Raw genomic sequence first — 14,046 nt, forward strand, 5'->3', positions numbered from 1 at the left:
ACTTTCAAAAAGTCTTAACTCATCTGCAGGGTAGAGAGAATCTCCTGTCTATAAAGTAAGTGCATGGTAGAGTTATCTTTCAGCTGACGCTCTCCTCTGCCATTAGTGCTGCTGGTTGGTTACTGGGCTCATATATCACATTAGAGCCTCATTCTGATACTCCACTAGTGGAACATTACCATTGGAGGAGATCCTGCGGAGGTTTAAATAACACAAAACATGGAAAATATTGGGCTGCAAGAGAAAAGACAGTAAAAAAGACAGAAATGGGATCTGAGTGGCCTTGAAAAAAGTTTCAAAGTATCTCAATATTTGATGGGTGGTCGCTCAATAAGGCAGGAACATAGAGAAGTGGCTGTGTCTCCAAGTTGGGAAATTTAGCACAGCAGTGCACTAGAAATGGGTCAGGGTTGTTGGGGAACATGGGATCTGTGACTTCTGTGCTAGCCGGGTATTTATAAACAGAACCCATGGGGAAGAGGAGACCTAGAAACTTGCTGTGTCCTCCTAACCACACACATGATTTAGCGCCTTGAAAGAACATGCAACGCTACCTCTCTTCCTCTCCCATCGTCTTCCCCACTCTCTCCTGCTCCAACTGCGTAAATCACCTCTCTGCTGCACGATTTCATGCAGGCTTGTGCCAGGGGGCATAAAAGCCCTCAATAATAAGAGTAAAAGCTCCATGTTGACATAAAAGTCTATCCCTGCATTCCAAGGAATTACAGTGGGCTGATAGCAGGAGGGCCATAAACAGTTAATGCTCAGACAGATGTTAGAAGACTGATAAGCTGAGGGAGGGATGTTAGCAAAGTGTTCACATGCGGTTCGCAGCCATCTGAGCTGATAAGAGCCGCACGGTCTGAATCCAAAATGTGCCGCAAGTCTGCATGTGTCTCTCTCAGTGGACAGCATGTGTATGTACCGAATGTATGTATATGTCTCTGCCCAGTGATGCATTGCAAGACAAGTGAGCTGGGATGGCATATGTGCATAAAACATGCATGCTTAAATCCTCACAGCCTTGTTAAGCCACAGCATGGGCATATACGGAGCGATACATATGGAAACACAAACACATCTAGGAATGTATGTTGGAATCTACTGAGATACTGTAGCACCATGCCTCAGAGAACAATGCAGCCGTGCACATCCCTGGATTCCTCTGAAATCTATCACCTTCCTGTGGCTCTGCTGCTGACGGCTGCTGGGCAACACAAGTGGCCTCGAGTTGCACTGTGCTGAGGAATCTAACCTTCCTAAATGCGGCGCGCACACACATACACATGCACACACACACACACACACACACACACCACAGTTTACTGACTGTGGCAGCCACTGCGTGTGAGACATTTTTTACCATGACGTGATGGTCTTCAGTCAAACTCAGCTTGGTCAAGCAGAAGTGAGATACCTTGCGCTTCTATACAAGGGTGCTATGAATTTTCATCATGGAGTGGTAAATGTAATTTGTTCAAATTAATTATTATCATTATTTATCAGTATATGATTAAGAAAACAGAAAAGTATCTATCTGTCTATTTGTCTGTCTGTCTGTCTATCTGTCTATCCAGTAAAGCACAATGTTTTATAAGCACTATATGTCATTTGCTATATGTTTGCAGTTTAGTTGCCAATGTTAGCTAACAAGCCAGACAGCGGTATTCGCTGCAGAAGAGACAGAAGCAGCTGATCAACTAGGGAACCAGGGAGCTGAGAATACATTCTAATAAACTCATCATTATTCAGGTCTTTATGCGATTGCCACGAATGCACAGTGGAAATCTACACAGCCTGTACTTGTATAGTCTTGGCTTGGCAGTATTAATTAAACATCCCCCAGGCAGAATTTTGCAGAAATGTTTACAAGGGCACGGAGTAGCTGTGTGGAAAAGAAAGTTTGTTGCTGTGCTCACATCTCGGCCATGCTGTCTGGCAGGTTGGCTGGGATGGCGGTGAGCCCTTTCCCTCTGCAGTCCACGATGTTGTTGCTGCAGGTGCACATGGCAGGACAGGAGCCGCCGCCTATGCTGCACTGCTGCAGGCCTGAGTTCTCCTGGTGACCTGGAGGGGAACAGAGGAGTGGAATATTCATGGAAACATCACAAAGGACATGATAAGAGGGCAGTAAATGATTATACCACTCCTACAGGTGTGTGTGCCAAGGTGCATATGTGTGTGTGAGAGCAGCACAACTTTAAGCAGAGTTACAGTGTTTTATGAAATGAGGTATTTAAACTTTTTCACATATTGGATCCACAAGTTAATCCCCGTTTGAAGTGATTCGCCCTAAGGACCCTGATACAAAAGAGATTAAACTATTGAGATATCACACTTGAAGACGAACAGATTCAAAGTGGTGAGATTAAAATAATATTAAAATGATCACTCACACATTTTTTTTTCTAGTGAATTAAATTTATGGTGAAAATAAAATTCCTCTCATTTTTCTGAGGACCCCCTGGAAGTATCTCAAGCACCCCTGTGGGTCCCTGGACCTCACCTTGAAAACCACTGTGTTGCAGGAGCAATTCGACACACATGTGGAGCTCAGGCTGTTTCATCTGTATACACGCCCTCAGCTCTCTTAGCTTTATATTAAGTGACTTGCAAACGAACGCCGACTTTATTCCCAGAGATGTTTTGACATTGAGGAAATAACAATGGAACATCCTGCTCTTGACTTTATTGTAAAGCAGTAAATTCTTGTGAGTCAGTGGGGAAGAAACTAGGTTATTTATCAAAGGCATGCCAGAGTATATTGAGAGGAGAAGAAAGACATGAATAATAGAGCTGGAGTGCCGATTGAAGGCCTCTCAATAACATCCATTGATCTCCCTGCGAATTTTCCCCCTGAGTCTGCACTCTCTCTCCAGTCTAACTCTGGGGGAATTCATTGCATTCTGCACATTCAGCTTTCCAACCCCCCCGCCCGCCACCCCCCCCGTTCGTCTCTCGCTTCCATTTGTTCCGAAACACTTCAACTTCTCAATTTGCATACAGAGTACACAGCCTATCATGTTGTCTCTGGATACCTGTTCAAAAAGTGCCAACACTGTCAATGATGTGGTGGATAGAGAGAGAGAGAGAGAGAGAGAGAGAGAGAGAGAGAGAGAGAGAGCTTGCACCACCAATGTGGCATGTGTGTGCGTTTGTGTGCGCGTGTGTGGTGCACAAGATGTGTGTGTATGGAAGCCTAACCCAGATAATATGAATAAAACAGACTTTTAAATGGCCTCATTTACACAGCATTACTAATCCGAGTTTCAAACCATGAATATTTGATTACCTTCCTACAGCTTGTATGGAAAATGTGGGAGAGAGAGAGAGAGAGACAGAGAGAGAGAGACAAAGTGAGAAAGATTGAGTGAGTGATGGTGAGAGTAAGTGACAGAGGGAGCACGGGGCTCCAAACTCCATACAATAAGGGGCGTGCTGCCAACCATTATGCTGTAACACATTACACCATAAAATTACTGGCACTAGCTCTTGGGCTGCTGGGCTAATAGGCCCTGCTTGAGCTCAGGGTCAGACTTTTGGTATCAAACCACTAGCTGCAGGAACGAGATGCTTCGACAGAGCCAGGAGTCAGGTAAACACGACAAACAGCATCCAGAGCATGAATGAACACGCTGCGTTCACACAGTCACTCAACCCGCGTGATCTGAGGCCCTGTGATCTAGGATGGCAGAGTCTTGACAGATCTGGGATCAGGTGTGGGGCAGAGCAGAACTCCCTTCTGATCTAACATGGCATATTTGACAGGCCTGGGATCAGGGAGAGTGCATAGCACAGCTGGAGCGGCCTTAACAATGACAGCTCTCTGACAGGTATACTTGAGGTGAGGCTGTTTGATGTGCGCTCGTCCCCCCACTCTATCCAGCGCCGGTTTCCCTATTATCTCTTTCCCATCATCCGTCTCTGCCGCTCAAATCCCTCCACAAGTCAGATTTCCCTCCTTTTATTTATTTTTACTTTTACTTTTCGATCCACTCTCCTCTCCCAGTGCTACATGTTTTTTTTTTCTCTTGACACCCACCATGTCTCTCACTCTTCAGTATTCCCTCCTTTCATGCTCCTCGGCCAATGACTGTCATTGCTACCCATTCAACCTCCTGTCCTTAGCTCTATCACTCCATCTGCTAGCAAATCTTTATACTTAACCTCCCTCCATCTCACCCTCCCCTCATTTAAAAAAAAAAAAAATGACTGGCTTCTTCCCAGTTCTCTCTTTTCTCAAATTCCTCCTCAGTGCAACAGTTGGATCCCGCCATTCTCTCCCGTTTTCCCCTCTTCGTTTCTTCTTTCACTTCCTCCCTGCTTCCAACTATAGGTTTTGTGTTTTCTTCCACCCCTCCTCTCCCTCAGTAACAAAAGTCCTTGTTGAGGCAGGGGAGCGATTGAAGTTGGGCTTGTAACTCAGAAAAAAAGTAGTATTTTCTAAAGCAATGTTTGCTTCCTTGGGAGAGCTAAGTTATCACACAGCTCACTTAGTTACTTATTTTTAATACACCTGCCAAAAATGGCTGTGCATGCAAAAACAAACATGAATCAAATATCTCTCCTGTGAATAGGAAAAAAGGAAGACATAGAAACAAATTACATCAACATCCAATTGTCAGTATTGTGCTCGATAAAATCAAAGTGGAGAAAGTATTTTCATTTAAAGAGAGTAAATCATACTGCCATTTCTCATCTAAAATAGATAAGAGTGACAGGGTGATGAATAATTATAATAAGAATGAGTCTGGGTGGAATGTAGTTTTTAATTCAACCCCAATGTGACATTTACAGCACAGGGAGTAATTAAGTATATCACTCATTCTTCTGTGATGAGTAAAAACAATATTATCCCTGAAATTTAAACAGTCATTTGCCACGCTTCTCAATCGTGGGAAAAGTAATTATGAAACTGTTATGTGTTAGAACCTGACACTGCGAGTGATAGCCAGTGAGTCCTGGTACAGGGAGGGCTGTAGAGTTTCACTGTGTTTTCCCATAACAGCTAATAACATGCTGTACCCCCGTTCTCCCTCTGCTTCCCACAACAACAACACAACTCTCTTCCCCCTCTTCCTCTCTCCCCGCACAGCGCTACCCCGCCCCAAATCCCCCGCAGGTGGCCTGGCCTGGTCACAGCACAAACTACGGACGCACAAACACACACACAATGCAGAACAACGAAAAACACAAAAGTGCGCGAGTGTATGTGTGTGTTTATTCGTGTGTATGCCAGCGCGCCGGTCCCTAATGAGTCCTTCACTGGGAGTTCAACCGCTGGTCACTCATCCACTCAAGATGAAACTGTGTGTGTGTGTGTGTGTGTGTGTGTGTGTGTGTGTGAATGCACGGCTGTAATAGTGCACAGAGGAGCCAAAAAGCTGTAGTTTGTCCTGTTGTATTTGTGTTTGTCTTGTACCCCAACAGTGTGAATGATCATACACTAACATAGAGAACCAATCAAGAGACTGCAGTGTCTCTTAGGGCTCCTTTAACCTCTGCCATGATAAGAATAGCAATATACAAAGCAATATACATGAAAAAAAGTAAATTAAGGCAACTAATTATTACCGTATTTCAATTGTATATGCATGCTAGTGACATGAACTGCAACCCCCATTCCTCTCCTCAGCCTATATCATGGCAGACCCCAAAGTTTCCCTGACAACCCCCCACTCAACATTCATATCTGGAATCGTTACACTCCCACGCTTCAGAGCTCTCTCCCTGGGCGATGAATAGTTAATGATCTGTGCTGTCACGCCGTATGGCTGCGTAAAAATCACAATCCATGGAGAGAGAGGGACACACACACACACAACACACACCTACGCACACACAGTCAACCCGTCACAGCTGGTGTTACAGTGAGATGGCCTTGAGGGGAGAGGAGGTTCTCATGCTGTTTTTCCATTGTCCTGATATGATAACCCCAATGCACGCCATGCTACACCCACATACACTCCTCCACACACACACACACACACAGAGTTCAAAGCCACAATAATCCTTATGTGTGGAGGTGAGGAGCCGTGTATAATGATGACTGTGGAGAGAGGTACTGCTGTCAGTGGGGTAGCCTTTGCTCCAGCTGTGTGTTATACAGCGGGCATTTCTCTGGCACTGCTGCCTGCTCTTGGGAGCTGGAGACACATGAAAGGGCAAGCAGCAAGCCTTGAGGTTGCCTGGGGGCAGAGGAGCTGTCAGGTGGCTGCCAGGTGGATTGGCTGACAGTGAAACACAGTGGGAAAGGAATGAGGGGAAGCTCTATAGGATAGACTTTTTGGCACATGAGATCAGGTCAAATTAGCGCTGCACAGCAAAAAAGATTGTTAGCGCTTTCACCTCTTTGGAGATGATGTAAAGCCATGCTGTGCTCTTTTCTATAAACATCCACTGTGCCAAAGTGCTTAAGTGCGCCCAAAATAGAGAAAATGTATTTTCCTACTTATTCCCAAGTGCAACCTATCCATTTGGATAGTTTCTCTGTGATTTGGTGAGGCTTCCAAATTGCGGCAATCTTCCCTGTCTCCCAGAACCCAAACACAATAGGGCTGGATAGGTAATTGTTAACTATCATTTGCTGAAGAACATTTCAGCAAATTTTATCTGTCTGTCTCCAGCGAGTATGAATTAGTGGTGGATTGATACAGTTTACCGGCTTTCTTCGGCAGGAAGATCCGGGATCCATGTCACTGTTGTTGGAAGAAGATGTTTTTCATGTGTAAAAACTGACAGTTTGAGTTCCACCAAACAATAGCCATCCACCCCCATTGTATTGGGGTGCTGGAAGACAGGAGAGGTTGTGACAGACTGCAAACCTCACCAAATCACAGAGAAATTATATCCATGGATAAGTGGAAAAATAGCTTTCCTGTATTTGCATTTGAATTTTTGGTGACTTATTCCTGTAAATAGATGAAAAAACTACGACGCAGAGAAGAAGTGCATTGTTCTTGCGGTATCGGTCTTGCGGAGGCGTATGTATGAGTGTATGTCACAGAACATGAATGGAGTTTCAACTTCTGTCAAACACCATTCTAGACCTGTAGTGGTCGTATAAATATCTCTGTAACTTTTACCTGAGCAGGTAAATTCATGTTTCTGTATCTCTGCCACATTGAGGCCTCTGAGTGCAGGTGGGGCGGTGCACTGGGTGAATAGACCAATGGTGGGCCTCTGTCTGAGCCATTGGGCCAACCAGGCGAGGTGACAGTCACAGTTCAGATTGTTGGAGTGGAGTCGGCTGGAGAGAGACAGAGGGAGAGACAGAGTAAGAGAAAGAGAGATGCATTAGAGGACAATCTATGCCTTCTTTGCGTACATATAGCAATAAAAAACCCATAAAACCTGCCACAGCTGCATACTAACCCTAAATCCTGGATGTGCTTACCAAACCAAAGACAGTCTATTCTTCCCAAGAGCTCATCACATGCAACACCCGTGGTGAAACACTCAAAATGACACACTAGATGGCTGATTGTAGATGGCACATTCTAAAGGAAGCACACTAAAGAGGACTTTTCTAAACCCAATACTCCAAACAAGACATTCCTGGAACGCCACACTTGTCCAGAATAACTCTTGAGTGCTGTGGTGGAAATCTGAAAACACATGTGCACACACACATAGACACTGACACACACCGAAAACCTATTTAACCCCACTGGGAGCAAGGAATCCCAAAAAGCCACCACCACAAGAACAGCAAAGTCGGGTCTCTCCGAGTTCCAGCAAGCATAATTGTTTTAATTCATACATAATTTCAGATTTAGTAATCACATATAGACAATAGGCTTTGAGGGCTATTTGTGTCTATTTGGGCCGGTTGTTGTTGTGTGTTCTTCAGATGGGGGGGATAATGGCCCCTGGCATTGCTACAGACCCTTCTGTGGCTCGCTGTGGCTATGGCTGCCTCCCAAGACTGCCTGGAATGACAGAATCTATCTTTTCCCATTTATATCATATGGGACCTCAGTGTTTTCTCAAGCTACTATACGCAGGACAACTACTGTGCTGCATGCAGGGGAAGCAACATCTTTTTTTGGACTGCCGATTCATACATTTAGAAAGGCGTAGGGGTGGTAGGTGGATAGGTGGTACTTACAAGGTGCGTAGTTTGGGCATGTGGTTGAAGCTGGACACGGGGATGCTGGTGATATTGTTGTTGTTCAGTGTTCTGTGAAAGAGAAGAGCGAGAAAAGTCAGACTGGCGGCACACGGGAGAAAATAACATCTTTAACAGACAATTGCATCTATTTTTGCAATCATGATGACTGCGCTGACATTGATTTGATCACGATTTTAATACCTCCAAGTTGCTGACAGCCCTGCTGCTCACTGTTTGAGTTATGAAACTGAGAGGAAGGACTGCAATTTTCAGTTTGTACCCATACAAATATATCACAGATGCAGAAGTGGACTAAAAATAATTTAAAGCCAGATATGGGTATAATTTCTGGTGATGTGAAATCTAAACGCTAGTTTAGAAAATTACTTAGAGTTATTGCTGTTTGCTTTTTAAGGGCAGAATACGTCCCACCAGACAAAAAAATAACATATCTAATACCACATTATTTGCATGTTCCGGATAATAGATAATCAGAAACTGATTCTCTCATTGTAGTGTCAGTGTCAGTGTCAGTGTCATTGTATTGAAAGGACATGTTTTAATCAATTTTTGGATTCAGCTATTGAAGAGTATTGGTTGGCCCTGTGTCTCTGTGTGTTGGATTCCCAGCACTCCCAGTGACCTGCATGTACAAAAGCTCTACAGTGGCACTAAGTGATGAAATTTTCAATACAGTCATTGATCATGATGATGACTAGAAGCGGGAAAATAAGTCACAAGGTGAAAATAACCAGAATAATCCTTAGCCTCTTTGTACCGGTTCAACTCTGTTCCATCTTTTCAGATCTACTCCCCCTTTCCTTTCCCTTTCTCCCTCTCTCTCTCCCTTTGTGGCATCCCACTGGGAATATAACACCTCTATCCACACAGATGGGAAGCCCTCCCACCTCCCACGCACTTACATTCTGCACTCATGCGTGCATGCAAATACACACACATGCATGCAAAAATGTGCACTCATACGCAAGCACGGGCATGATCACACACACCTCTGATGTAGTCACAGAAATGAACACAAACATGCACGCACACACACACACACACACACACATTCTCTCTTGTGCACGCGCGTGCACACACAAACACATTTCTCCCCTACCCTGAGCATCAGCTGCAGTGTGAGGATCAGGTCATTTCAATCAGCCTAATAACCCCATACCATATTTCAACCTCCTCCCCGTTTTAACACAACCTGTCCTCCCCCAACATAAAACCTATACATACACACCCCATCAAAACAACCACCACCCCACCCCCTGTCCCCTCTTACACCATTATGACAACCCCATCTTACATCTGCACTCCATCCACACCATGAAAGCAGCCTTTAATGCGCCCCCCCAAAAAGAACCCCACACAAACACACATGCATGACACAACACAGTCTTTCACCATAAAAATAACAAAGCTGTCAAGATTCCCTTTGTCCCCTGGTCTCCAGTGTTAGTCTACATTGTTTCAGGTGGAGAGCTCTGACGGAGGCCTGTAATTATGATTTTTGACAAGGGATGATTAATTGAACCCATCAAAATGCACCGCGACAAACACGGTCACCAATGCGTCTGCAGTGGAATGCTAACTTGAATGAGAATTAGGGTTTTGGAGAGTGTAGGATCCCAGGGCAGGATGGGAGGTTTTGTGTATGAGGGTGTGTGTGTGAGGCGGGCTCGGGTGGGTTTAGGGGAACACTGCTGTCAACTGTGTGGAACAATGAGTTAATGGACCCTGATCTGGATGACGTGGGTTGGGCCCCGCGCAAGGCCCATTGGGGGGGCTTTGGCATAAATACCAAGGCCACGCTAATTAAAGGCCTGCCTTATGTGTATGTATTAGTAGTTATGGTCATTAGCAGGGCAAAACAATGTCTTAATTTAACCAAACGCTGTAATGAAATGATACAGGGTGGGGTCGGATGAATAGCATCAGTGTTTGTGTAGTTGTTGCTGATCTGGATACTTACAGCACTTCTAAGCCTCTCAGAGCTCTGAAGGCTCCATCCTCAATGCAGCTGATGTGGTTTTTATCCAGCTGACTACAGAGCACACAGAACAGAGAGAGAGAGAGAGAAAGAGAGAGAGAGAGAGAGAGGTTTGATTATACAAGACATACATGCAAACACACACAATCTTTCTTGCTCCCTGTGGGGTAGTTGTAATCATTGATACAGTAAGTAGTACACTGATGGGCTATGGTAAATCGATGGTGATGTAGTCATCTCAGCTCATGTAACCCCAGAGTGTGGCGAGAGGGGCCTGCGCTGATTGTTTATCTGCATCAATATGCCTTGTAAATCTGGGAGTGTGTGGCTGTGTGTGTATGTGCATATACGATAAGGCGGAGAAGAAGTAAATCACCATAGCTATGGCGTGTCTGTGTGTGTGTGTGTGTGTGCGCGTGCAAGGTAGCTAGCTCACTCAGTTACAGTGATATGCAATCCTCACACACATGCGCATCCTGATATGCATATCATGCCTCACTCTTTCCAAGCGTCATTAACTAAGCCGGCTAGGGAAAAAAAAAAAAAAAAACAGTTAATGTGCTGGGATTATACTGCATGTGTTGTGAATGGAGCACACTATTCCTTTTTTCCACATGGCCTTCTGTGTGAATTGTGTGTGGGTCTTTATAACCATGATTCACTCTGCTGTTCATTAAGTCATTCATTGAGTTTATCCATACGTGCATCCATGGGTGAGCTACTCACAGGTTCTTGATGTCTGTGGCTCCTCTGAAAGCTTTTCTGGGGATGGACTGGATGAAGTTCTCACTCAGGTCTCTGTGGAGAAAGCCATAGGAGGCCATTAATAACTAGAGCTTAACAGTATGGTTAAAAAAAACTCTTATTACAGTTACTTTGACAGATACTGTGATTGCAATATGATTCACAATTTTTCTGGGAATGATAAACTTTGCATCATAATTTCGTTTTCACTGAAAATAACTATTAAAAGGATGATGACGTGATTATTCCAGGGGTCTGTACCAAAAACATGCTTTATTACATTGGATTGGAATTGGATTTGTGGGTAAGGCATTGCTGTTGCATCAAAATACTTCATTTCATAGTTGCATTTTGTCACACATTCCTTTATCAGAAATTGCAGCTCTTGCAATTTGGATGTTGCACTTGTTTGTACTGAAATTTCAATACTATTTCAATTAATTGTTCAGCCCTGTTAACAAATGATCCAAGTACCTCTATATCTAACACCCCAATACATGGTTTGCTTTGGTTTGGTTTGGTTCAGCTTTTTTCAAATCACACACAGCCCAAAACATCACCTTTTTGGAAGCAATACGGACATGTTTCACCCACTTTCTTGTATAAACTTTTGACTCCAGAAACCCAGCGGTCAAAGCTTGCTTTTCAACCAGCTGAATTCACACTCTATTCAGTGTCACTCCTTCACTTAGCACACTCATTGGTGCAGAATAGAAACCTAAGAGGGATATTTTTTCCCTCTCCAATCTGTGCCAAAAGCCTGAGGTGTGGTACTGCATGGAGAGCGCTACTCACAGTGGAGTGGTTATTTTATAGTGGCTGTATTATTCAGTGTTCACTCATGCTATAATTTGCTCTCTGAGCCTTGCCCATGCCACAGTGTGAGGTGTCCAACTCACTGCCCGCACACAGACCTGACAAACAGGGCAACAGAACAGCTGAGCCTGTAGGTTGGTTTCATTGGGAAGCTGCCACACAAAGAGCATTATCCTTCAATATGAGGCACCGTGTGTGTGTATGTCTGTGTGTGTCCAGTGCTTAACGGTGGGTACAAATTAAGCATTTGAAAAGTGTATGTGTGTGCAGAGAGGTGGAGAGTGAGAGATTGAGAGAGCAGAGGGGAGGGTCAGAGAAGAGAGGAGGGAAGGAGAGTGAGTGAAACACAAGTAGCCATAGTTTTAATTAGCAGAGTCTTTTGTCTGTCACTTAAATGGTGAGCTAACCTCATTCAGAAAGGTTCTGCCCCTCTTTTACACACGCACACACACACACACACACACACACACACACACACACACACACACACACCTCCTGGAACTGCTAGGCCCCTGCCAGAGACGCTCCTGTCTCAGAACACACACGCACACATGCATATACACATGGGGCTCCCACAGCTCAGATAGACATAAACAGAGTACTTATGGTTGCCCATAGAGTGGCTGGGAACAACAGAGCACACACACATACACACCACCAGAATTTACATACACCTAAACTACACAACTCTGCAACATGAGACCCTGATCGCATTATTTCTAGTATGCTGATGTATACCACAGAACACTTACATACACTTATGCACACTAAAGCATCCATACATTGAAAAGAAAAAAAAAAAAAAAAAACATTTTGTATGTCAAAATGAGTTCTGAAGAATTCCAAGATATGTCACATTCACATATTGCTCTGTTTGGGTCATCCTTTCCAGAAGTTTCTTTGGAATCAAGATTGCACAGACATGGTTTCAACAGCATACAACAGAGAATAGCAAAAAACACTGGTGCCACAGTGGTCGTGTTGTGCAATCTATCTAATGAATGGGTGGTTGTGCCTTCATGGTGGAGCAGCAATTAAAACAGCGCTTTGCAGGCCACTGCAAATACACCACAATTAAAAATGGAATTTGTGTGTTTTCTTTTTTGTTGTTTTGAACATACTCTTTAACTTTATCCAAAAAAAGAAATGCTGCATTTTATGTGAACATGCATAGCTCAGTAATTAATAGGACTGCGTGCATGAGGATGCATGGAAGTGCAAGCATGCACGCACGCACGCACACACACACACTGAAGCTATGACGTGATCCTATAGAGTTGTACTTTGGCAGTCGACTATAGCTTGCAGTGTCTTGCCTCATCTTTACGCTGTCAACCCATTAAAAGATGAGTGTGTTTTCAATATGACATGACATTACATGAAATGACCATAAAATGAGCACCTTTATATCTTGAATAAACTAACGTAGAAGCAGTCCAATTATCTTGACAGCATCACATTCCAACTATACAGACATCAGCTTTAGCTGGCATCAACTCAATATAAACTCACAAAGATGAGTTAATGCGCTCGGTCAGAGACGCCGTCATTGACAAAAATGCATGGAGACGCACAGACACACACACACACACACACACACACACAGACAGCATTAGCTGGCCTCTATTCAAAGGGAACATAAATATTCCTTCTAATGACACGTTCTAATTTTACCATCTGAGGCTGTCCTTGAGTTGAATTTCCTCAGTAGACCTGCATAACATCTGCTTTCACCAAGATATTAGGTCAACACATTTAGCAGGCAATTTAGCTAACTACACAACAATAAGCTATCTATGCCTCCAGTCTCCCATATTTTGCAGGATAATATCCCAAACATCAAACCCACTTCATGTCTCCTAGCTAGCCAGCATGGGAGCCAGAGCAGTTGTGCTCCCTCCAGCTCCTTTGTTGTTCTCTTGGCAAAACAGCCACCGCGCAGAGTTGAAAGCCGAGTCAGTCTGGCACCCAGGCTATATTGGTGCCTGTTATCAAGGCAGCTCTACATGACAGGAATGCTTTTGTTCTACCTGGCCCTGCACTCTATCTGATGACTAATTAGTCCTCTCACCTTCTCCTCACCCTACCTCCTACAACAAACACACAAACACATCGGGATGCCTTAGCACTGTACTGGAAATACTCTGTTAATGACTTCTCCCCCCGGACATGTGGGAGGCGTGCGCTGTGTCTATCTGTATGTGTGTGCGTCTGTGCATGTATGTTCACTCCCGGGGTTCAATGAGGGAACGATAACAGATTGCTTTGCTAGAACAGAATTGCTGGTGTGCCAGAGGCTAGGTGCAAGGAGAGGGAGAGAGACGGACATAAAAACCTGGAATGCAAGACTAGGCAGGAAGGCTTTGACAATATG

General features: G+C 44.2%; 1 protein-coding gene across 1 annotated transcript in view; it reads right to left on the minus strand.

Annotated features, from left to right (window-relative positions):
* The window catches only part of slit1a (slit homolog 1a (Drosophila)), a 97,692-nt gene that overhangs the window by 30,551 nt on the left and 53,095 nt on the right, over window positions 1-14,046 (minus strand). The window contains exons 5-9 of the mRNA XM_030070762.1: window positions 10,839-10,910; window positions 10,095-10,166; window positions 8,111-8,182; window positions 7,086-7,249; window positions 1,920-2,067 (exon numbers count right to left, since the gene is read on the minus strand). Of these exons, the coding sequence (XP_029926622.1) occupies window positions 1,920-2,067; window positions 7,086-7,249; window positions 8,111-8,182; window positions 10,095-10,166; window positions 10,839-10,910 (528 nt within the window). The remainder of the gene's footprint in view (window positions 1-1,919; window positions 2,068-7,085; window positions 7,250-8,110; window positions 8,183-10,094; window positions 10,167-10,838; window positions 10,911-14,046) is intronic.

This window comes from Myripristis murdjan, chromosome 15 (genome assembly GCF_902150065.1).
Source record: "Myripristis murdjan chromosome 15, fMyrMur1.1, whole genome shotgun sequence".
NCBI lineage: Eukaryota > Metazoa > Chordata > Actinopteri > Holocentriformes > Holocentridae > Myripristis > Myripristis murdjan.